Source organism: Sinocyclocheilus anshuiensis, unplaced genomic scaffold, assembly GCF_001515605.1.
Source record: "Sinocyclocheilus anshuiensis isolate Anshui unplaced genomic scaffold, SAMN03320099.WGS_v1.1 scaffold997, whole genome shotgun sequence".
Classification (NCBI taxonomy): Eukaryota; Metazoa; Chordata; class Actinopteri; order Cypriniformes; family Cyprinidae; genus Sinocyclocheilus; species Sinocyclocheilus anshuiensis.
The window spans coordinates 2,178,553-2,201,004 of NW_015555715.1; the positions used below are offsets into that span (position 1 = coordinate 2,178,553).

At 35.7% G+C, this 22,452-nt stretch overlaps 3 protein-coding genes and 1 pseudogene across 6 annotated transcripts in view; 1 reads left to right on the forward strand and 3 right to left on the reverse strand.

Annotated features, from left to right (window-relative positions):
- LOC107672168 (uncharacterized) overlaps window positions 1–4,403 on the reverse strand; it is a 21,655-nt pseudogene extending 17,252 nt beyond the window's left edge.
- A 2,629-nt stretch (window positions 4,404–7,032) lies between these two features.
- Window positions 7,033–8,970, reverse strand: LOC107672202 (phosphopantothenoylcysteine decarboxylase-like). Its single transcript, XM_016465293.1, has 5 exons — window positions 8,797–8,970; window positions 8,007–8,102; window positions 7,720–7,848; window positions 7,456–7,624; window positions 7,033–7,214 (listed from the first exon to the last, which is right to left on the reverse strand). Exons 1-5 carry the CDS (start codon window positions 8,938–8,940, stop codon window positions 7,141–7,143), a joined length of 612 nt encoding a protein of 203 aa, XP_016320779.1. The 5' UTR covers window positions 8,941–8,970; the 3' UTR covers window positions 7,033–7,140.
- Window positions 8,971–9,669: 699 nt separating this feature from the next.
- On the forward strand, window positions 9,670–16,046 carry LOC107672296 (very-long-chain (3R)-3-hydroxyacyl-CoA dehydratase). Its single transcript, XM_016465435.1, has 11 exons — window positions 9,670–9,856; window positions 11,166–11,208; window positions 11,286–11,359; window positions 11,508–11,672; window positions 11,776–11,824; window positions 11,928–12,038; window positions 13,040–13,167; window positions 13,255–13,367; window positions 14,613–14,719; window positions 14,867–14,998; window positions 15,261–16,046. Exons 1-11 carry the CDS (start codon window positions 9,776–9,778, stop codon window positions 15,335–15,337), a joined length of 1,080 nt encoding a protein of 359 aa, XP_016320921.1. The 5' UTR covers window positions 9,670–9,775; the 3' UTR covers window positions 15,338–16,046.
- The window catches only part of ints14 (integrator complex subunit 14), a 16,625-nt gene continuing 10,097 nt past the window's right edge, over window positions 15,925–22,452 (reverse strand). For 2 of the 4 annotated variants that reach the window (XM_016465434.1, XM_016465433.1), the window contains exons 2-12: window positions 22,025–22,269; window positions 21,823–21,930; window positions 21,320–21,475; window positions 19,875–19,993; window positions 19,623–19,765; window positions 19,202–19,294; window positions 18,732–18,876; window positions 18,405–18,538; window positions 17,917–18,035; window positions 17,772–17,837; window positions 15,925–16,552 (exon numbers count right to left, since the gene is read on the reverse strand). In XM_016465434.1, the coding sequence (XP_016320920.1) occupies window positions 16,298–16,552; window positions 17,772–17,837; window positions 17,917–18,035; window positions 18,405–18,538; window positions 18,732–18,876; window positions 19,202–19,294; window positions 19,623–19,765; window positions 19,875–19,993; window positions 21,320–21,475; window positions 21,823–21,930; window positions 22,025–22,246 (1,560 nt within the window). In that variant the 5' untranslated portion in view covers window positions 22,247–22,269 and the 3' untranslated portion in view covers window positions 15,925–16,297. Of the gene's footprint in view, window positions 16,553–17,771; window positions 17,838–17,916; window positions 18,036–18,404; window positions 18,539–18,731; window positions 18,877–19,201; window positions 19,295–19,622; window positions 19,766–19,874; window positions 19,994–21,319; window positions 21,476–21,822; window positions 21,931–22,024; window positions 22,306–22,452 lie in introns of all 4 variants that reach the window. The other 2 variants (XM_016465431.1, XM_016465432.1) reach the window with 1 other exon arrangement.

Genomic DNA, 22,452 nt, shown 5'->3' on the forward strand with positions numbered 1-22,452 from the left:
TCCTATGTTTCAGTTCCTCCGAGGTCTCAGTCTCAGCCCTGGTTTCCTCATCTGTCTGCTCTGCCGTGGTGGTCTTCTGCTCTGTTCTGGTGGTCTTCTGCTCCGCTGTGGGGATCTTCGGACCCGTCTGCTCTGTTGTTGTGGCCGTCTGCTCCACCCTGGTGGTCCTTAGTTCTGCCGGCTCCGCCCTGGCTCTCTGCCCCGCCGGCCCCGCCCTGGTGCTCTTCAGCTCTGCTCTGGTGGTCTTCAGTTCCACCTACTCCGCCCTGGTGGATTTCATCTCTGCTCTGGTGGACTTCAGTTCCCCATGCTCCGCCCTGGCTCCCTGTTCTGCCGGCTCTGCCTCAGTCCCCAGGTTCTCTTCCTGCACATGGACCTGGCCCTCCATCCCTCCCCCTGTTCCACCTCCTCTCCACCACCCTCCTGGACTTAACAGTGTTTATTTTGGAGCGTCTGGAATCCGCTCCTAAAGGGGGGGCTCTGTCATGATCTGACTCATGTTCCCCTGTCTTGTGTTTGGACTTTTGTGTTACTTCCTGTCTAGAGTGCCTTTTGTAGTCATTTTGTAGTTCTTTTGTTTCATTGGTCCTCTTGATTACTTTCCCAGGTGTGTCTTGTTACCTTGTCATCTTGTTAGTGTCTCTGTGTATAATAGTTCTGTGTTTTAGTCAGTCTGAGTGAGTCGTTGTCTTTGCGAAGTTGTGGCATGTTGTTTCTGTTTCCTGGTTCTCTCTGTGTTTGGTTCTATGTTTCTGGATTTGGATTACCTTTTTGTTTTATTAAATGTTCCACTGATTGCATTTGGGTCCTACCTTGACTCTTCCTTGCATTGACATGTTACACAATGAAAGGCAATGGGGTCGGATGCAGTTTTGACTTTCATTGTAAGTATACTTGTCTTTTATGGTTGCAAAATGTTTTCTGGATATAGCATGAATTGCTAATACGTTTATGCACTTCCAATCCATCTACTGGGAGACCCTGTCTATGACCTAGAAGGTCACCATGTCCCTAAATATGAGGGCTCGAGTCTTAGTATGTATATATATATATATGTATATATGGGCTAGAGGATTCTTCAAAGTCTGATATTTTCTAAGGAATCTCTGCATTTCAGGTTTGACACAACACAGATGGCAGAGATAAAGTACTCCAGCTGTCTGTTGTTTATTGAACCCTGTCATCTTGCTTGAGTTAATGGTTGGCCATAATTGATATAGGAGGCCAGAACTAGGTCATTTATTATCAAAATCTATATCATGTGTTTCTTTCATAATAATTGATATCTGGAGTGAATCAGATACACGCACACAAAACATTTTTCATCACTACTGTAAAGTAGGTCTTTTGTAAATGATATACATTTTTTATTTTTGGGGGAAAGAGAACATGGCTGGTGAACAGAAAATGAAAAAAATTGAGCTTTTTTCTACACATTATTGTCCATGATTACTTTCTTTTTATATTGTTATTGCTAGTGTTGTAGAAAGACTTTCTCTTAAAAAAAAAATCCAGATGCCAAAATTAGACTTTATTTGTTGAGACAACAAAGCCAAGATGCCTTAAAAAAATGCAATTAGAGAGAATAATTAAAAGTGATACATGTATAATCGAGTAAATTGTGGACCTACAATATTATATATGAAGAATACAGCATAATAGGTACAGTATGTCTGTCAACTGTCTAATTGTTTGCCTGTCGAGATTGCATCTACTCTAGACAAGTTGATGTCCTCTGTAAGACCTCCTGTTCCCCAATGAATGGTCTTTCCTCAGGAGCAGAGTCTCTACAGGATTTCCTACAATGCCTTGTGCTTCAGTTTCCATGGTGTTATGCATTAATGCCGATCCACAGATGGCACCAGGATTGCTTTATATAAAACCCTATAAGAGAAGATGAAAACAATGCTGTTAGATCATCCAAGTCAGTTCCCAGCTAACAAAAAGATGTTCTAAGAATGTTTTGCTAACATTCCCGGTGAGTTATCAAAATGTTATTTCTGAATGTTCTCTGAACGTTCAAAACATCCAGTTTTTAAAATGTTTAAAAAAAAAATTTTCTTCTTTATATTCAAACGTTAAGGGAAAATTCCATTTTATTATTTTGCACACATTATGGGAATGTTACTTTTGAATGTTCTCTGAACGTTCTGAAACAAGTAGTAACATTTAAAAACAATAGACAAATGTCTAACTAAAACGTTTCAGGAAACATTTCAGAACATTATTAAAGACCAGATAAGTTTTGAATGAACATCATTATTAACATTATTGAAGACAACGTTATTAACATTAATGGAAGAACAGTTGTTTTTAACTTTGAGAGAACCTTGCCATAATGTTCTGAGAATATTCTCTATTAGGTTGTCTCACACCGTGTTCTCATTGTCCTAAAGTATTCAAAAAACACTTTTTTTTGCATAATACCGTGTTCTCATTGTCCTAAAGTATTCAAAAAACACACTTTTTTTTGCATAATGTGAAGCTTCATGAGTTCAGTTTTCTTATGCAGAAGCCATAACTGTTTGCCACTTTATCTAAACAGTCCAAACAGTTCAGGAAGGGAACAATATTCAGAGGGAGAACAAAGGTTGTGAAATAACTAGAGTAAAGAAAAAAGGAAGCTAAAGCATGAGTGCTTCCAGCTAATGTGGTGGTTGTGACTAATTAAATTAAAGGATTAAATGATTTTTGTGCATACTTTTTTGAGAATAAAAAAAAAAAAAATGTTTTAATTCTCAAAAAAGTATGCACAAAAATCCTGATGTTCTACATGTGACCCTTTGGAAGTTGTCATGTTTGATGCCTCAATACAATTTTTATTTCACTGAAATGTAAGCTGTAAGGTGTTTTTGCAGTTACAGTTGGAAATGTATTGACATATCTTGGAAGTCAGCAAATAATCATCTCTGGATAAGGAAGAAAACAACAGAAAATAGTGATAGTTAGGAGATAGTGAAGTTCAATGCCTGAAACTTTTATCAGGCACATCTTAAAGAAATAGTTCACCCAAAAATTTAAATTTGCTGAATATTTACCCACCCTCAGTCTATCCAAGACGTTTGTTTCTTCTTCAGAACAGATTTGGAGAAATGTAACATTACATCACTATGCTCTCCAATGGATCCTCTGAAACAAACTCATCTATACCTTTGATGCGTGAGGGTGAGGAAATTTTTCATTTTTGGGTGAAATATTCTTTTAAGACATGAACTAATAATGAACATTGTATTAAAGTTTGTCAGTTTCTTCCTATTGTAATACAGTTTTAACATCAAGTTAAAGAATCAACGTATTATGACACAATTGAGTTCATGTATTATGAACAGTAGTATGTTTATAAATAGCATGATATTTATTAATGCTGTTAAAAAACTGGTTCATTCTTGGTTTACGAAACCTAACACATGCAATCATTTTATTCTCAAATGTTTCCTGCTGTTGGTTTACAGCAATACCTTTTTAGCTGCAGCAGCACAATCATGCTAGTTTGCATGTGTTTACTTTAACCGTGTGATAAGTTTAGTATGAGTGATGAAACCGTGCCAGCTCAGGTGCTACAGTCAGGAGCCATGAGTTCACTCAGCTGTAGAGTTACATCAGCCATGTCTGTATTACCTTTTAGCTACCTGGGGAAGAAGCACCAAGGGCCTGTCAAAATCCCCAAAGGACTACAAGCAGGAAATGTGACAAGTGTTTACTCAACCTTAGTGACACCTCCAACATCAAGCAATCTGTTGGGGTACACCTGAGCCCCGTGTGTGCATGCAAGTCCTTCGTGTGTGCAGTTTAAAATCATAAATTAGGTTTTCTATGATGATAAAACATAAGGTTCACGCATGGACAAAAACTATTGATTATATTACTATAACATAATATTTTGTTGCTCTAAGTCCTCAAAAGAGGTGCACGTAATTGCACCAGAATTGTGCAATAATTTGGTTCTTGACGTTTCGCAATTTATTTCCCATGTAGTTTCCTGTCACTCCTCCACAAAGAACATTTCAGTGAACTGACCTTGACTAACACAGATCTATGCTGTCTATAAACTACATGTGACTAAGAATATTTTACTCTCATTTAGCATGCCAAGAGATAGGAGCCTGCTCCACATTTCACTCTCTTCCAGCTCCTGCTTGATAAACGTTTCCCCTCGTGCTGGAGTGCCTGTTTTTAAAGTCTGGCTTGGCAGCCAATGACAAGAGGACACCACATCAGACTGGGGACTCGGTGTAAAGCAACACTAACTACATCTGATGACAACACCTCAGCTGCTTTGCTAAACAAATAAGGATGAACAAGTGTTTTGATTAAATGTTAAAATTGATTGTGCCTGTGCATGCATCATCTCCCATTATGGCCGTTTGACTTACCCAACAGCTACGGATTCCTTCATTTGACATGATTAGCATGATGCAACAAAGTTAATTTCTATATTTTGAAAAAAATAAAAATAAAAAAGTTAATTTGCCCCGTTTTGACCTTTTGTTTCAACATGTCCAAATGGTGGGATATGTTAAGGTGTATATTATCGCAATGGAAATTTTTTTTTTTACATACAACCCACATATGCCTATATTCAGACACTTGACAGTGGAAAATAATTTCATTTACCAGCAATGGAAATTTTTTTATTAAATAGCCTATTTTCCACAAAATTTAAACAGAGCAGCAAATTTGAAAATGAAATGATTAATCTAATAGCAAAAATGGAAAATGTCACATAAAACATGAAAATATTGCATTGGCTGACAAATACCATATCTTAATTATTCCATTTTCTAAAATGTTGTTTATATATTTGTATGTTATAATATAATTATATTTGTATGTTATAATATACATTTATTTTAACACCCAGCATGACACTGGTCCAAAGAAAGTTGTTTTTGAACATTGTGTCTCTTAAAAACAGTTTGACGGATTGTATAATGTTCACATAAGCTGTTTATCCCTATACACACATTAGCAGGATGTTACCTATCCTTTTAAACCGTAGTGACACAGATACACCCTTTGTTCTAACCCCAATTTAAGACGTGTGTTGACTAGACATTTTATAAATCTTTAGCCTTGAGGAAAAGATGTAAAAAAGAATGATCGGGATGAAGGTAAAGATCATGTAGACAAGGTAAATAAATGAAACAAGAGCTATTAAGTATATACTGTATATGCCATATAGGGGCAACCTATGTATACAAATTGATTTGTTTAATTTAACAATTACAATGTTCAAATACTAACTCAAATTAATTTCTATTTCAAATCTGTTAATCTGGTGTGCTTCCCGACACTCATTTCTATCATTTTTTTTTCTCTCTGAAACTTCATAAAATACTGGCATGATGTTAATAGCAGCAATACCGGAGACAGTGATTCTTTGTTATTAAAAAAATTGTACACGAAAATACCAAATTAACTGAGTCACATAAGTATTCAAGTTTTTGGAAGTGCAAAGTAGAATTTCTCCTTTAATTTTATTACAGAGGGGAACTTAAAAAGTCTGGGCAGATGTCAGTTCCCAAAATAGTATATTTTAGGAAATGTAACATTTCAACACTTTTAGAAACAAGGCGAAAATAATTAAAGACAGAATTAAACAGTATTGCTACTATATCCTTTAAACCTAGAATTTTTTTTTTTTAATCTTTAAAATCACAATCCTTTAACCACACATACTCTTCAGATTAAACTTTCCTCTTCATTTAAACTTCTAAATCGTAGTACTGTTAAAACCTTGAACATATTTATAGCACAGATTAACAGGTGTCAAATTATGCTCGAAGATGAATCTAGAAAACTTCAGCCAGAAAATGCTTCATGGTGATACATTACAGTAGCTGAAGAGTGGCAAAAAAAAAAAAGGTAATTATATTTATGCTCGTGCTCTTGGTGTATCTTACTTAGCCAAATGAGAATCAAGGGCGGTTAACCACATATGATTAGCAGATGGAAGACGTTTCTAACGGTAACCTGCAAACAGGATATGTACCTAAAGCGCATTAGTATCTCTTAGTACAACCTGAGACTATTTTCATAAATATCTCTTGCTACCGTTGCAGTTAGAGGCCCCTCACCCGATCTCTGAGGCCCTCGCTTACAGGTGTAAGGTCACAGAGAGAACATGAGGCCACATTCATGTCAGGATTAAGACTTTTAACATTTAAAGCAGTTAAATTATCAAGTAAACCTCACTAACCATTAATACGATTTCCCGTAAAATATTGTACTATTATATCCTATTTGTCATAAGCATTACATGACTTTTGTGCTCATTAATCTGATGCCATTAAGTAATAACAAACTGTGTCAGTCTTCTGATCATTTATCATAATTAGTTTCAAAATAAGGATTAACTTCCAGAGTACAAGAAATCAAAAGATTAAACAATACGGACATTCAACTAAGCTGATATGTGACACTTAATAAAGAGAAACATTTTCAATATTGAAAGAATAATTTATTTGAAATTACTATGTAAAAATAAATGGATGCAATGAATACAACCATTACAAAGAAACATAAATTACAGAAAAATAATGATTGTTTGTTTCTCAACATTGAAACATATAATTGCAAAAGACTAAAAGATTAAACTTTTTACGTCATAAAGACTTGAAATAGTTTTTATTGAATGTGCAGATAACTATAGAAGCCCGTTTCTGCCATGAAAAAATAAAAAAAGGTAATTGTGACTTTTCATCTCACAATTCAGACTTTGTTTCTCACACTTCTAAGGAAAAAGTCACATATAAACACAGAATTGCAATTTGTAAACTAGCAACTCTAAGAAAAAAAAGAATAGTGAGACGTAAACTTAGAATTTTGACTTTTTTTCTCACAATTCTGACCTTTTTCCTGCAATTGTGAATTTACATTTCACAATTTTGCCTTTTCTTCTAAGAATTGTAATTGCAGCTTTTTATCACACAATTCTGAGTTTATATCTTATAATTTTGAAGAAAACAAAAAAAAAGTCAGAAGTGTGAGATAAAAACTCATAATTGTGAGAAAAAATTCACAATTCCCTTTATTATTTTTAAAATAGTAAAAAAAAAAATTTTATTTATTTTTTTATTAGGAATTTGGCTTCCATAGATAACCTTGTGTCTCTTGACCACTGGTATGTTTAGTCCGAGGTCATTCAGGATGTTTCTGGACGTACTGTTTGACAGTATCAACAATAGTTGAAACCTCAGCCACGGCACCTTTACCTGTGAAGACACCAAGACTGGAATGTAAGACGAGCCAAAACACAAGAAACATTAATTCATTAAATCCTCCTTTGATCAAAGAGCCTGCTACTCGAAGCCTGCCAGGTTCCATCTGTTTGATCTTCAGTTAACGAATAATGCATGAGTGATTTCACACATTGATGAGAATTGTTTTATCTGTTCTATTTTCCCTTATCAATGCAATTGCCTCATAAAAACTATACACTTTCTTAGAAGATACCTTCATCTCCACAGACTAGTTTTTTGGCAATGCATGGTATCTCAACGTAGCCAAAGCTTTTAAGTGTGGCCACTTGCTGTGCAGTGATAGGGTGCTGCCACATGGCTGTGTTCATAGCAGGACAGAAGAGCAGAGGACGGCTGGTGTCCCAGGCCCGCACCACACATGTCTGTCAGCAACAAAATGGGTAAACACACTTAGATAATGATGTATCAAAAAAATCCATACAAAATGCCACAACAATGTAATAAATACATGACCTACCAGGAGGTTGTCACATATTCCACTGGCAATTTTACCAAGTGTGTTGGCATCCAGTGGAGCAATCACTAAAAGATTTGCCCAACGTCTAAGTTCAATATGAAGCACAGGGTCAGAGCGCTTTGTCCACATCTAGCATAGAAATATAAAGAAAGCCCTTCATATCTACTATGAAAAATGCTCTTATCAGGCCAGTCTGGCTTCTGATGTAACGTCACAGCAGGAAACAATATTATGTTGTTGTCCGAATAGTGAAAATGCATGTCTTCCTCTTCAAAGGCTGTACTCACCTCCCACTCATCCTTATCTGTGTACACACGGACAGGGACTTCATTGATATCGTAAAAATGAGTGGCATGGTCTGTGGTGACCACACGGACTTCAACCTAGTGAACAGAACAGAAAAAATTATGTGTTCACCCACCAAAAAACCCCCCCCAAAAATATTTTAACCGTGACGCATATTTGAATCACATTTAAAATAATAAAAAAATTCACAATAACGAATGAACAGGACTAAAAACTTAAAGTAAAAATAAATATATGAAAATTAATTAAATATTTTTTTTATTTTATAAAACTTTATTTATTCATTTATTTACTTATTTATTTATTTCTGAATCAAATGAATTAATTACTTAATGAATAAATCAATTTGATCAATTTATCTATTCATTTAATTACTTATTTATTTGTAAATCTAATAAATAAATAAATATTCACAAAAGAAAAAACTATTTGTTTTTTTATATCCTCTATTTTATCAATTCTGCAAGGCAAAATGCAACAGCCACTTAAACCAAAATAAATTATTTAAAATTATTCAAATGTTCTAAAATTCACCTCTATTTTAACTTAATTGTGATAAACGAAAACTTAATTTCCATCTTTAAAAACTTTACTTTGTATGTTATAAACTAAGATAGTAGAATAACGTTCAATGTTGTAACAAACAGCACTCTCTAGCGGATCAATATGTGAAATGACATTGGCGAACATGATTAAATCAACGACAGCAGTGGCTCTGTGAAATCATGCATAAACTGTTTGAATATATATTCATGCATATTATGCACTTACCCCTGGAATCTCAAGCAGTTGTGTTGCCAACAAAGGCGCCTTGAGTGCAGCTACACTGCCAGTCAAACCGACCAGAACATGAAATCTTGTACTATTTGTTTGCAAGTCTAGTTGTACTTGATCAGATTCAGAATGCTGCTGCATTATAGAAAATTCCTTAATCCTCGTTTACAATACAGGCACATGTAATGAGCAGTGAGTCTAGAGTCCGTGCATGTCAGTCGTCGCTCATTCTTCAGCTTTCTCTACTTCCGTAAACATTGAGTTGTTGCAAACATCGTCACAGCGCCGTCGCTGGCTGGAAGTACCGAGTAAAATGACATATGAAGCAGGCAAACGTATAATGTTCCTACATATAAGATGATGTACGCCTTTATTTATCAAAATGAAATATAATTTGAACTTCGTTTAAAAAAGTAATTCCCAGTGACGAATTATACTACCCATAATCCTGAGGGCAGCTCAATTATAGGCTAAATGTATTATATTTCATCCTTATAATAAAAATCGATAAATTGATAGGTTTATATTGCACATTGTATTTTTATTTATTAATTTTGCATAATTTATATATTATTGTCGTTCTTTCATTCGATTATGTCATCCGCAGTGCTTCATGGGCAGCGTAGTTCATTGGCTCATAATGACGTTACGTCCTTTGTCTTTTAGTCCGATTTCCGTTTCTTGAAATCAATGTTTGAATGTTGCGATTTGTTTCAGGCCCGAGTGGTTTAATTCTAGGCTTAAAACATTTGACTGTTGAGTTCTATAGAAAATGAATGGGATAACGTTACTTCCGGAACGTGAAAAAGTGGGCGGTGAGTGTTGCGTTCACTACAAGTGCACGCATGCGCATTCGAAGAAATACTCTGGACAAATGACAGAATCCTTGGAAACGTCTTCCGGCTGCCTGTTACAAGATTTACGTCGCCTGTCATTCATTTTCAAATCTTAGCATTATTGAATGTGAATATTTGCAATGCAGGCTCTCACACCTCACGTGTACTGGGCGCAGCGGCATGGGGAGATATATCTGCGAGTGGAGATCAGTGATGCACAGGTAAGAAAAACTTGCTTTGGGGCAATTATTTCATAATAGTCATTTTCTTATTCTGGTTTCTTTTCGCATTTATTGCATTTAATATATGTGCAAATCCAGACTGTAGGTTATTGAACTATAAAACTGAATGGTGTAAGGTTAATATTCAGCCTCTGTAGGTCTGTTGACAGAGCTTGCATCAAGCCTAACGTTAGATCACAGAGAATAAAAATGAAGACTACTGAGAGGGAGATCAGGACTTGATCCTGCTGGACCCATTAACCATCTGGCCCAGTTACAATGGCAGGGCATGTTTTATTTACAATCCAGTTTCTGACATTGGAGGAGTATCTGCACCTTTTTCCCTCATTGCTTTCTCAGGGCAGGTTAAAGCGTGTTTGACCAGTCCTCTAAATAAGGTGAATAGATAGAATATCCTTCTTCCGCCACTGAGAGCTCTGAAACAAAGGTGGTATTGCTGCGTTATATTAATAGGGTTACTATGACGTCCCTTTATGCAAATAAATGTTAAAACAGTTTAGAAAGCTGTTACATTGTTTTCCATAGTATGGCTCCAATAAGTCAGAACAGCAAAAGAAAAATAAAACTTTTGGCATACATAGGTCAAAACACAATGACATCAGTTTTGACAACACTTTTTAATTGCCAAACCTGTCAACACAAGCCCCAAAAACCAGTGGTCCTCAACCTTTTTTAGTCCAAGACGCCCATTGTCCACAACAGTATTCATAGGCACAATTAATTTTCCAGTTGTTTGGTATTTACTGGATAAGAATATATATATATATATATATATATATATATATATATATATATATATTTACTCACAGTTTCTACTTGTGCAAATGTGTAAAATGTGTAAACTCTTCAGTACGTAATAGAATTTTACTGAAACCTCATGAAAACAGCAGGGTTTCCACAGAGCAAAAAAAACTTGATTACTAGGCCTGGATAAGTCATGTAAAATGTAAAAATCTGCATTATAATATCAGCCTGCTGGTCATGACTCATTTGTACACTAATAAGTGTAATTGTTCAAATCTGTTAATTTCAAAATGTTGTAAACCCTTTAAAATGATTTTTAAAAACATGAAATATCAATGGTCAGAAAGCCTGACTCAGTGAATGTGTTGTTTTATTATGCAATCCATTCATTACTGATGCTTCATTATTTTATAACAGCATATTATAATATCTGTTTGATGCATGGTGCATTTAAAGGCATTGTACTGATATAACAGGCAGTGAGTAGGAGGAGGAGCTTGAAACTTCACATTTATTTTTTTCTCGTTTTGTCTCTATCACACAGAATCTCAGTATTGGTGTAGAAGAGAACATCCTTCACTTCAAAGGTACGTCACAACCAACCACCAGCAGGACAATCTTTCTCTTCAGCTGTGTGACTTCTGTTAATTTTGCTCTTTTCAAGGTCAAGGGCATGGAGCGAAAGGAGAAAATGAATATGAATTCAGCCTGGAATTCCTAAAACTTGTTAAACCTGAGGTAACAGCCATCTTCATTAACTGTTTTGTGAAAAATTGCAAAAAACAAACATCTATGTTTGGTTGCACAATGAAGTGCAGTGAACATTTGCCTTGTCAAAAACCTGTTTGATTATGTTGGAGGAACATGAAAATGTTTGTGTACACAGGTAAAACACAAATCCACTCAGCGGCAGGTGAATATCACGGTAAAGAAGCCGGAGCACGTCTGGTGGGATCGGCTCACTAAGCAAGAGAAGAAGCCTCTGTTTTTAGCACCTGATTTTGACCGCTGGCTGGATGAGTCAGATGCAGAAATGGAGCTCAGAGAGAAGGTAAAGAGGTTTACTAATAACCAAAAACGTGAATTATTTGTTATACTTGAGGAGCTTCAAAGTAGGTCACTGTCTGATGTGTTAAACTGTTTTCTGCACACAGGAAGAGAAAATAAACAAAGTCAGCATTGAGTCAAGGGTTCGTAAGGACCGTGAGTATATATTAAATTTTTTCAAGTATAAAGTAAACACATTGGGTCAGCTTACCAAATAATAACCATGTATTCATTTTTTTTTATGTTACTGTGTTTGCAGCTTTTCTTGGCTTGAAAAAAGGTTTTCTCTTTATGTACAATTTGGTCCAGTTCCTCGGTTATTCCTGGATATTTGTCAACATGACTGTACGTCTGTTCATACTTGGGCAAGGTTAGTCTAGTTTTTCAGCTTTATTTTGTAAGCAGCTTAAAGATACACTTCTGCTTTTTTTAGCTGTTGTCATTGTGAGGAAATGCATATCATTTTAATTTTTTTTTAAAGGCCTGCGGGTCTGTTATGCAAATTTTCATATATATATATATATATATATATATATATATATATATATATATGAGAGAGAGAGAGCGAGAGAGAGAAAACATTTTTGTAATGAATCATCCATTGAAGGCGAGCGTAGTGAAGAAGGCGCGGCGGCCATCTTGGCCGGGGACTCAGGCGCGGCGGCCATCTTGGCCGGGGACTCAGGCGCGGCGTAAGCAGACTCTGAAATGGCGGATAAACCTGGGTTAAAACAAAAAAAAATTTCTGACTGGGAATTTTAAAAGCGAGGTTTGCACCACTTTTTACCCAGGGGTTAAGAAACCCTGCTCAGAAACATAGTTTGCACAGCTTTTGCTGTGTTAACACCGCATTGCATTGCCAGACTTGTAGAGTGTGAAACGTTAGAACGGTCTTAGAACGTTATGACAAGATGCATAACAACAGACACCCCAATTGCTTGCTTTATATTCGTGTGCTTTGGACAATTACAGAAAACTGCGAGTTAAACAGGCGTTTCAGCATTTTAGGGGAAAAAATGTCCAAAGGATGCACAATACTAGACCCTTTATGTAAACAAGTTGTGTGCTGCATTCGTCCAATCAATGACACTGACACCACAAATATGCAAATAAGAATATTAACCCAGGGACTAGGAATGTACAGTGTGAAATGTCAGCATACAAATACCCAAGATTAATTGTTAACCCAGGATGAATTATGAACAGTGTGAAACATGAAGCAAGATCCAGAATTCTGTTTACCCAGGGTTTAGAAAGACCCAGTGTTAACTATTTCAATTGTGAAAAGCCCCTTTCATTAGATCGTTTCTCCAAAGTGTGAAATCAGTTTTAGAGTCATGGTCCTTACTGTTTTTTTTCTCAACCCAACAGATTCTTTCTACGACACATTTCATACCATTGCAGACGTGATGTACTTCTGTCAGATGCTGGCAATAATGGAGGTTATTAATCCTGCTGTTGGGTTGGTTAAGACAGGAGTCATGCCTGCTTTCATTCAGGTATGTCTGGTGCGCCCCATGCTTTAGTAACCAATTAAATGCACTTCATTGTATACTATTTTGAATAATACATTTCTCTTGTTAAAGGTGATGGGGAGAAACTTCATCCTTTTTGTCATATTTGGTACTTTAGAGGATATGCAGAACAAGCCAGTGGTCTTCTTTGTCTTCTATCTGTGGAGTATAATTGAGATATTCAGGTAATTATGTGAATTATTTTTAATAGTATGGTACATGTGTGATCATATTGCATATTTATTAAGAGCACAGTTTCTGCGAATGGTGAGGAAATGTAGGAGTTTGTTTCATGGGGTAGTATGCATTTCTTTATCTGCAGGATATCCTCTTCTGTTTGTTCTGAGCTAGATGCTAAAAATTCAACTTCCTATATGCAGTCGTTAGTTTGTTAAATTAAATGCATTTTCTCTTTCCTAAATATACTGAAAATTAGAACCTAAATTGGAATTACAGCAACAGAATACAAACATTGGAAAGATGTTTACCCGTATATCTTTTTGAGCTTGGTATGCATGAATATGATTTGAGGTATTTTTAATGTTCTTTGCTCTTTCATCAGTGATGTGGTTTTTGTGCAGGCAGTTTATCCACACTTCTTCCGCTATCATTCTCTTCCTGTGGGCTCACACAACTTATCACTAGGGGACACATATCCGTGTGCAAATAGTAAAATAGCAGTCATTACCTCAAAACTAGGGCTGAAAGCAATGTAACTAGTTCATATGACAATATATAAATGAGAATACATATCTGCAATAGTTTTGAATGTTGTATTTTTGTAATTTGTTTATATTTTTTTATTTTTATGAAATAAATATTTTTATGAAAATAAATATACACTTACCAATACTAACTTCAAAAGTTGGGGGCCACTAAGATTTTTTTAAATCTATTTTATTTAGCATAGATGCATTAAATTGATCAAAAGTGGCAGTAAAGGCATTTATACAATTACAAAAGATTTCTATTTGAAATAAATGCAGTTTTTTTTTTTTTACTTTGTATTCATTAAAGAATCCTGAAAAAATGTATCATGGTTTCCACAAAAATATTAAGCAGCACAACTGCATTCAACATTGATAATAATCATAAATGTTTCCAACCAAATCAAGAATCATGTGACACTGAAGTCTGGAGTAATGACTACTGAAAATTCAGCTTTGCGTTACAGGAATAAATTATATTAAATATATATACTTTTTTTTATCACATCAATGCATTCTTGGTGAGCATAAGAGACTTAAAAGAACAACACAAAAAAATCTTACTGACCCCAAACTTTTAAATGGTAGTGTTTATTTTTCTGTTTTGATTTAAAAAGCAGTGTTGTTATTGTAATCATCTGAGCCCTACAGCCTAGTCCTAAAAGGGACCTTTTTGTTGAATAAAAACAAATCTAATCGTACAATTGTAAAAATGAACCATAGGTATCCTTTCTACATGTTGGCCTGCATTGATACGGAATGGAAGTTGTTGACTTGGTTGAGATACACCATATGGATACCCCTGTACCCTCTTGGAGTGCTAGCTGAAGGTATGTGTTCTCAAGTCATAATCTGTAGACTAGCCCCCCCACCACAGGAAAAATCATGATGGGCTGTTCATGAGAAGGTGAGACATTAATGTATAATATACATGTATAACTGACAGCTTTTCTTATGCTCTCTTATATTATGATCAGCTGTGGCGCTGATCCAGTCCATCCCCATCTTCGATGAAACCAAACTCCTCAGTATCCCTCTGCCTAAAGCCATTGGCATGTCTCTCAGCTTCTCCTACATCCTGCAGCTCTACCTGGTGATCATGTTCCTGGGTACGGTCTATAAAATACATGCAAACAAGTAAAACCAGGGTTTCCACAATGTTTGTTCAATGTATTTATAGATTTTAAAGAACATCGTAGAGCCAATTAAATATTTTAGAACTAAGCATAAATTGCCATTACAGTTCCATGAAGTTTTAATATTTAATTAATTTTTTTAATTCCCTAATATTTCCTGGTTCTCAATGTCTGTGGGAACCCTGTAAAACAGTGTAACTGCTATGCCATGTAAATACATTTCTGACAATTTCAGGCCTCTTCATCAACTTCCGCCACCTCTTCAAGCAGAGGAGTAGACGGTTTCGCACAAAAAAGAGGAAAGCCAACTGAGGGGAAGGTGAAGCCACATGCTTCATTCTCCATGTGTGTCTCTGTTTTTGTTCGATTTAATTTGCCACCTCCATTTTCTTTCTTTACATTTGCCCTCTGTCACAGAGAAGTCATTATTGAGGGAAAACTATTTCTCTTTTAAACACCCAAGTCAAATTCATTTACTTTCTACATACTGAAATACTGAAGGAAGTTGTAGAGGATAAAGATGACTAATTTAAAACACTAGAAAGAAGTATCTTATCAAATAATTCTAACCCAGGACCATGAAGGTATTTATACATTGCATCATTCCATCTATATGCAGTATGTTTGCGTGCTTGTAGTAGATTAGCTGTGTGTCAGACTTAAAGAAGCAACATTTTATTTTCCTGTCATTCCCTGAGATGTGTTGTAGTAGTTGACAGAGCACTGACAACAACAACATAGACCATGAACCTCAAGGAAAACGTCATGAAGCATTCAAGTCACATGAGAAGAGCCAATTCAGTGTTGTTGGATGTGGAATCTGGACATGAATGTGTAAATGCAACTGTTAAATATTTAATTAAATTTCAATGAAACAAAACATTTTCAGATGACTACCATTAGGCATAAACTACAGGCAGTTTAATTTTTATTGGTCATTGTTAGAAAAAGTTATTTACATAAACAGTTGTTGGTCTGAAAACAGATTCCAAAGTCTCCAAATGCATTTTCTTGGAAAAAAGCTGAATGTTTTTCTTTCCTCAAATTGAGTGTTCAGTAACATAATGTATGTCGCAAAGGTTTTCTCTCATTTTATCTCTATCACCAAACATTTGTGGCACTACTAGAACATGGGAAAATGCCACATTTGTGTGATTCTGCTGCAGTAACTCATTTCCCTCGGACAAATATTTCACATTGAGTTTTTAAATAAAGGTTCATTCCTCTATAAGTGATCTGGTAGTTGTCCATTGAGCGTTGTACCTCCATCCTCTATATTCTGTCGGCTCCTCCTCCCCCCGAGAAATCAGTGAGCATGGGGGTAATGTTGTGTTCATAGGCCGCATACTTGGAGTCTCCACTACTAGCCAGTTTAAGCTGCTGGGCAGCATGTGAGAGCTGGAAGGCGGCATCAGGATGGGCAGAGTCAGGCAGCAGTGTACACTCCCTCTCCAAAAGTTCAGCCACACTCTTAAGAAGCTCCCAGAAACCAAAGGCGAGAGCGGCCTTTCGCAGACGGTTTAGTTCCTACAGTAAAGAAAATATAAATGTCACACAAAAAAAATATTTTAACTAATCAACAGGGTCATATTTCAGCATACGATATCCTATCTACATACAAAACATTAATTTTTAAATATATATATATATTGAGAGAGAAATTGAAGAATTTAACAGAGGTGGGACCAAGTCATTGTTTTGCAAGTCACAAGTAAGTCTTGAGTCTTTGCATTCAAGTTTGGAGTCAAGTCCCGAGTCAAGACAGACAAGTCCCAAGTCAAGTCCCGAGTCAAGACAGGCAAGTCCAAGTCGAGTTTCAAGTCCTCAGCTTTAAGATTCAAGTCTTAAAAAAGTCATTAGTGCTTTTTGCCCAAATGAGTGTCTCAGTATTAATTACCATATCAAATTCATAGTAATTTATATCAGGAAGGCAGGTAGAATATTTGACACAGTTCAATTTCATGTGAGATGGATGCCCTTAGTAAAACTACTCAAGTTCAATTTAGGGATTGTGCCAAAATAGGATAAGCAGTAAACTATTTTATTAGTAACAGAATAGCAAAGACAACATAATTTCATAGAAATAACAGCTGCAACATACTTTGCATGTGTGCATAAGAATAGCTATATGCTTCTAGGTGTTATATCTAAGCCAATGAGCCATTATTTGGAACCGCAATGAAAAAGATTTAAAAATATGTGAGCGGAAACGCAGAAAGAACTGCTTTGAAAGAACTAGAAGAAATTTGGCCTACAGACTGATTTACAACATGTGAATTCATTCATTTATCCTTAAAGAAATGGAAGTGACATGAGTGCCCGCAAGAGGGAGAAAAATTGAGTAGCCTATATTTTATAGTTATATATACAATACCCATTTTGTGAAAGAAACACTTCTTCAAATTATATTTTAAATGATCATTAGGCCTATTGCCTCAAGGTGGCACTGTTTGATACACAATAATGACGTGACGTTTCACACATAATTACCGCAGTCATAAAACAAAGGAATATCATCAGCAAAAATTTAACTGCTTTGAATGGCTTTACTGCAGAGCAATTACTATACTACGCAATGAAATATAAATGTCACTGTCATTTGATGCTGGATAAAGTCTAAGTCGAGTCTCAAGTCTTCTTTAATTATTTCGAGTCGAGTCGCAAGTCATCAAATTTGGGACTCGAGTCCGAGTCGAGTCTCGAGTCAAGTGCGCACCCCTGGAATTTAATATGCATAATTACCCACCTTATAGAAGGTTTGTGTTTTTTCTGGCAGTTTCCTTGCATTACGGAGAATTTTCTGTACATCTGTCTGAAAAACATTCAGTTAAAATGACTTAATCAGTGGCCTGTCAGATATATTAAATGTAGTGTAGTATTCAGGTGTACACCTGCAGTCCACTGGCTTTAATCCAGACAGTAACATTCTGAGCATAGCTTCTTTTGTTTTTCGGCTGTATGGGAAAAGGACTTTTACTGTCATCTTCACCATAGGGATTTTCAGCTGCATCTGTATGTCAAGCAAACAAAGAATCATAGTGAACTGATATTTATACCTTTGGCCAGTAAGCAAAACCTTATGCAAACAATGAGCAAATGTTTTTATTATGTATATGTCTCTAGTCTCAGAAGGAACCAAAGCATGAGGAAAATAAATATTTCATCATGCAAATTTGTGGTTATACTACTGTTATCCCTGACCCTGGTGTGTTTACCTACAGGTTTCCTAACTGAACCATCCAGGTTACTTTTGTTTCAGTGTATTAATTATTAACGACTTGAACATACTGCAATACAACACAGTTTATTTTTTACTTTATTTTATGTTAACAGGCATTTAAAGTGTGGCTGTTCCAGAAAAATAGTGAAAGCGTGCTACCTGAGGCAGGGCCAAGCTGTGACATTCTGCCCAACCAGGGCAGAGGCTCTGAGCCGGGCTCAAAGAGTGACATCATTAGATTAGACTTCTTCTTACTGTCTGCCTGGGAATAAAGCATCCCAAGCCAGTCTGGCCTGTCAGAGGAAACATGGATAGTGAAAACTTTTATTTCAGAGTAACTAGGTAATTCATCTCCAATATGTTGGTGATGAAAACAAATCCATCTCAACTGACAGTGCAATCTATTAAAAGCACATTTTTTTATATATTGCCAACATTTTGAATGCTTATGAAAAGGCAGATGCATATTTTTATACTGATCCTTACCCTAGTTGTACAAGTGCCACCATGCCCTCCACCTTTAGGCTGCCATGTAGAAGAACACAGAAGTTTGGGCTCTTTCCAGCCATCTGATTTGTGGAGGTCTCTTCCTCTGTGTCATCAGTGGCCCCCGTACCGATCTCATCCACCTCTGTCAAGCAAAACAACATGCCTGTGAGCCCTAGCCGATCTGGCAAGGTTAATAAAGTTACACTATATTATATATAAGTATATATGTGTGTGTGTGTGTGTGTGTGTGTGTGTGTGTGTGATTACTATATTTAAAATATATATATTTTACTACAATAATTAAAATAATCATGAACAACTAGAAAAGTCATTTAAATTAATTGGTTAAAAAATGTTGCAAATAAACAAATTTGAAAATGAGCAGCTTTGTCATTACAACAGAAGTACCAGTAAATAAATAAGGATGCGGATAAGATGACCTAGGAAATATGAAGCAAAATACTGACCTTTGTTCACAGCCATGGGCAGGACCAAGTGCCTGGATAAAACCGGAGGGCTGGAGATATCTCCAATCTCAATAAAACCCACAATCTCCAAGTCTATATGTACAACACAACAAGGTAACATAACTATCAAGTGCACTTTGCTCCAATTTCCTCTTGTAGAATCTAGCATGATTTGCAACAAATAAAAACATTTACAGTCTGATTAAAGCCCTTAAAAGTAATACTTATTATATAAATTTATATTTATATTTAATAGATTTATTATATAAACCTGCTCACACAAAATGCCTTATTTATATATTATTAATAATGAGAACATTTCCTTTAAAAACACAAAACTTGAATAGTTGAATGCTTGCATTAGAACAACAAGAGGGTGACATTAAGGACACGATCATTTCACTAGCTTCTCTGCTCATACCTGTTTGCACTGTTTTGGGTATGGGATCCACTTCCTCATCTATCGTCACTGGCTCTGGCCTGGGAAAGACCTGCACATCAGAGGTCAGGTTTCCACAGCGCAGCACCGCATGGAAGGGAGAGTATGCCTGGTCAATCAGCTTACTGCCAACACAAAAATGATGTTAACCCAAAAATGTGCACTTAATTAAATCAAATACAAGAACATACAGTATTTAGTAGTATTTATGCACAAAGTAACATGATCACTCACCTAAACATAGACTGGACACTTTTAAGACAAAGGGGTCCCTCCATAGTGTATATCTGACCCTCTCCGCCGTTCAAATGAATCAGCTGTTCTAAGTTATCCATGCTATCCGTAGCTTGGAGCTTCAGGGGACATCAAAACAACATAGATTAAATAAAGGAAAAAACATAAAATGTTAATTAAATTAGTTTTAATTATCTGGTCTAACTAGTCCTGTCCAGCTGGTCTCCCAGTCTGACCGGCTTACAGAAACCAAAACCCCTCTAAAACCAGCCGACAGAGCTTCCTGAGTTTCTTTGCCGGACATACACATAGTTTATTTATTTGTTTTTCAATTTTTCATGTTACAAAACAACCAAAGTATGAATTGTTATGTCAGTGTCCTGCCAAACGTTCGCACAGTAAATTTGACTGGAAAATGATCATAAACGTTTTAAATAAAGTAGATACTGCCTATTTCCGAATACAATTCGTAGATATGCATAGCAGCTTTTGCATATTTAATCAAAACGTACAATTTTTACCCATCGCTGAAATCCCCTCTTCTTGACCAAGTGTGCACCGTGATAAGCGGACCGTTTGGAAACAAAAGAAACCTGCCAACTAGTTCCCAGGCGAGAACGCGCGAGAGAAAATTATATTTTAAAAGTTCTGTCCAAATATAAATGATCTCTTAAAATAAATGAAAAAAGTACAAGAGATAGTCTAAACAGAAACGTGCATATCTAGGATAATGCTGTGGACAAAAACTGTTAGAATCTGTTAAAAATGTCATTGTGGGCCAATTTAATACTAATCTGTAATCCATCATCACCATAATTATGTAATAATAATAAACTATTATCCAAAAGTTGATTTAAGACTTATATATTATGTATTTTTAATTAGCAGGTTTACTCGTGCACTCACCTTCTAGAATTCTGAATGAAAAGTATATGAGCAGAATAATTGGGATAAATGGTTCGCTATCCGTAGCTTGGAGCTTCAGGGGACATCAAAACAACATAGATTAAATAAAGGAAAAAACATAAAATGTTAATTAAATTAGTTTTAATTATATTATAAGATGCATGTGTAACTTTAGTATGTTCATTGTAATGGAAAACCCAAGTTAAGGACCATGATTATTACAGGTAACTAAAACTAAAACAAACAAACAAATAAAATAGAATAAAATAATAAATATATATTTTTTACTTTAAATAATTTAAGTTAGTCAGCAAAGCAACATTTCATGTGTACTAAAATAGCTAAACCTGAAATAAAAGTGAATACATAGACAAAGACAAAAATAAATGAAAAAAATACAACAAAATCACTAAAACTTTCAAATAAAAACGAAAAAAATAAAAATGAAAACTCATTCAAAATAATGATAAAAATAAAATAGTATCTCAATCATACTAAAATAACACTGGTAAAGACACAGTGAAAACAGATTAAAGTACCTCCTCTGCATTTGCAATGCACATGACATAGAGTTTGGAAGGGAATGGGAAAGGCAGTGGGAACTTCTTGTCCTCCATTCGTTGTTTCACTGTTTGCAGGGAATGACGCAAAGATCCACGACCAATGCCCAGTGCACCATCAGTAACCAGTACAACCTACAGGCCACCATAAGAACAACATAAACACTGATAAACAACGTCAATGCAGTCAAATCAACACATTTAGCATTATATATATAATTATCTGTAGAAAATACAATGGGACAATTACCTCAACTGTACATAAAAAAATAATCAATGTGTATTATTTAGACACTCTGTTAAAGCGGTAACCAGTATAAAGAATCATTCATTACCATTTACTGAACAGATCAAACAGCACATTGCTAGCTATTTTGAAAATGTACGGTTCATTTATATCTGGTTATTTCAATGTTTATGCACATTGTATATTCCATAATACAATGTATTTTCAATAATTAGATTTTTTTTTAATTTTTTACCTGACACGGGCAAGAGGTTCCCCATTCCTGCTGTACTACATTACTAACACCTTGCAATGCAGCCTCTAGGCAGGTTTTATCAAAGTCTTCGAGGTTATTCAAAGCTTCCTGCAAAATATTGAATGAGAGATAACAATATGACCCCAGACAACTTTTTTTAGAAAAATTTATTTAGACAGAATGACAACCGGTCTGTTTTTACCTGCAGAGTATTGTAGTCTCTGCTGAAGGGCACCATAAGCTCCCAGAGGGAGGAGAAGGCGACAAGTGAAGTGAACTCCAGTCTGTAGTTTGTGGCCATGTGTTCAAATAGCATGGTCAGTCCATGAACTGCCAGGTTCTTTCTTTGAAACTCTTCACTGCCCTCCACTGACACGGGTCGTGTCATGGACAGCGACGAGTCCATAAGAACCACAGTGGGCATGTTTGCACGCTTTTCTCTTTACACTTTGAAGAACAATTATTAATGAAAGCTTGAGACATCTGTGTAAAAACAGGAGCATACATGACAGTGTGACCACATAGGATTCTGCAGTGGACATCACAACACAACCACGTTTGGTTCATTAAAAACGCACATACAATAATTCCCCTGATTTTGTTGCACTCAACTGAACACACACACACACA

What these genes read in the sequence shown, in the direction of transcription:
- LOC107672296 (XM_016465435.1), top strand. Translation starts at nt 9,776, where the DNA reads ATGCAGGCTCTCACACCTCACGTGTACTGGGCGCAGCGGCATGGGGAG. An exon ending in TGGAGATCAGTGATGCACAG is followed by an intron (nt 9,857 to 11,165) that starts GTAAGAAAAACT and finishes TCTATCACACAG; the next exon opens with AATCTCAGTATTGGTGTAGA. An exon ending in TCATGCCTGCTTTCATTCAG is followed by an intron (nt 13,168 to 13,254) that starts GTATGTCTGGTG and finishes CTCTTGTTAAAG; the next exon opens with GTGATGGGGAGAAACTTCAT.
- LOC107672202 (XM_016465293.1), bottom strand. Translation starts at nt 8,940, where the DNA reads ATGCAGCAGCATTCTGAATCTGATCAAGTACAACTAGACTTGCAAACA. An exon ending in AACTGCTTGAGATTCCAGGG is followed by an intron (nt 8,103 to 8,796) that starts GTAAGTGCATAA and finishes TCTGTTCACTAG; the next exon opens with GTTGAAGTCCGTGTGGTCAC. An exon ending in CAGATAAGGATGAGTGGGAG is followed by an intron (nt 7,849 to 8,006) that starts GTGAGTACAGCC and finishes TTTCTATGCTAG; the next exon opens with ATGTGGACAAAGCGCTCTGA.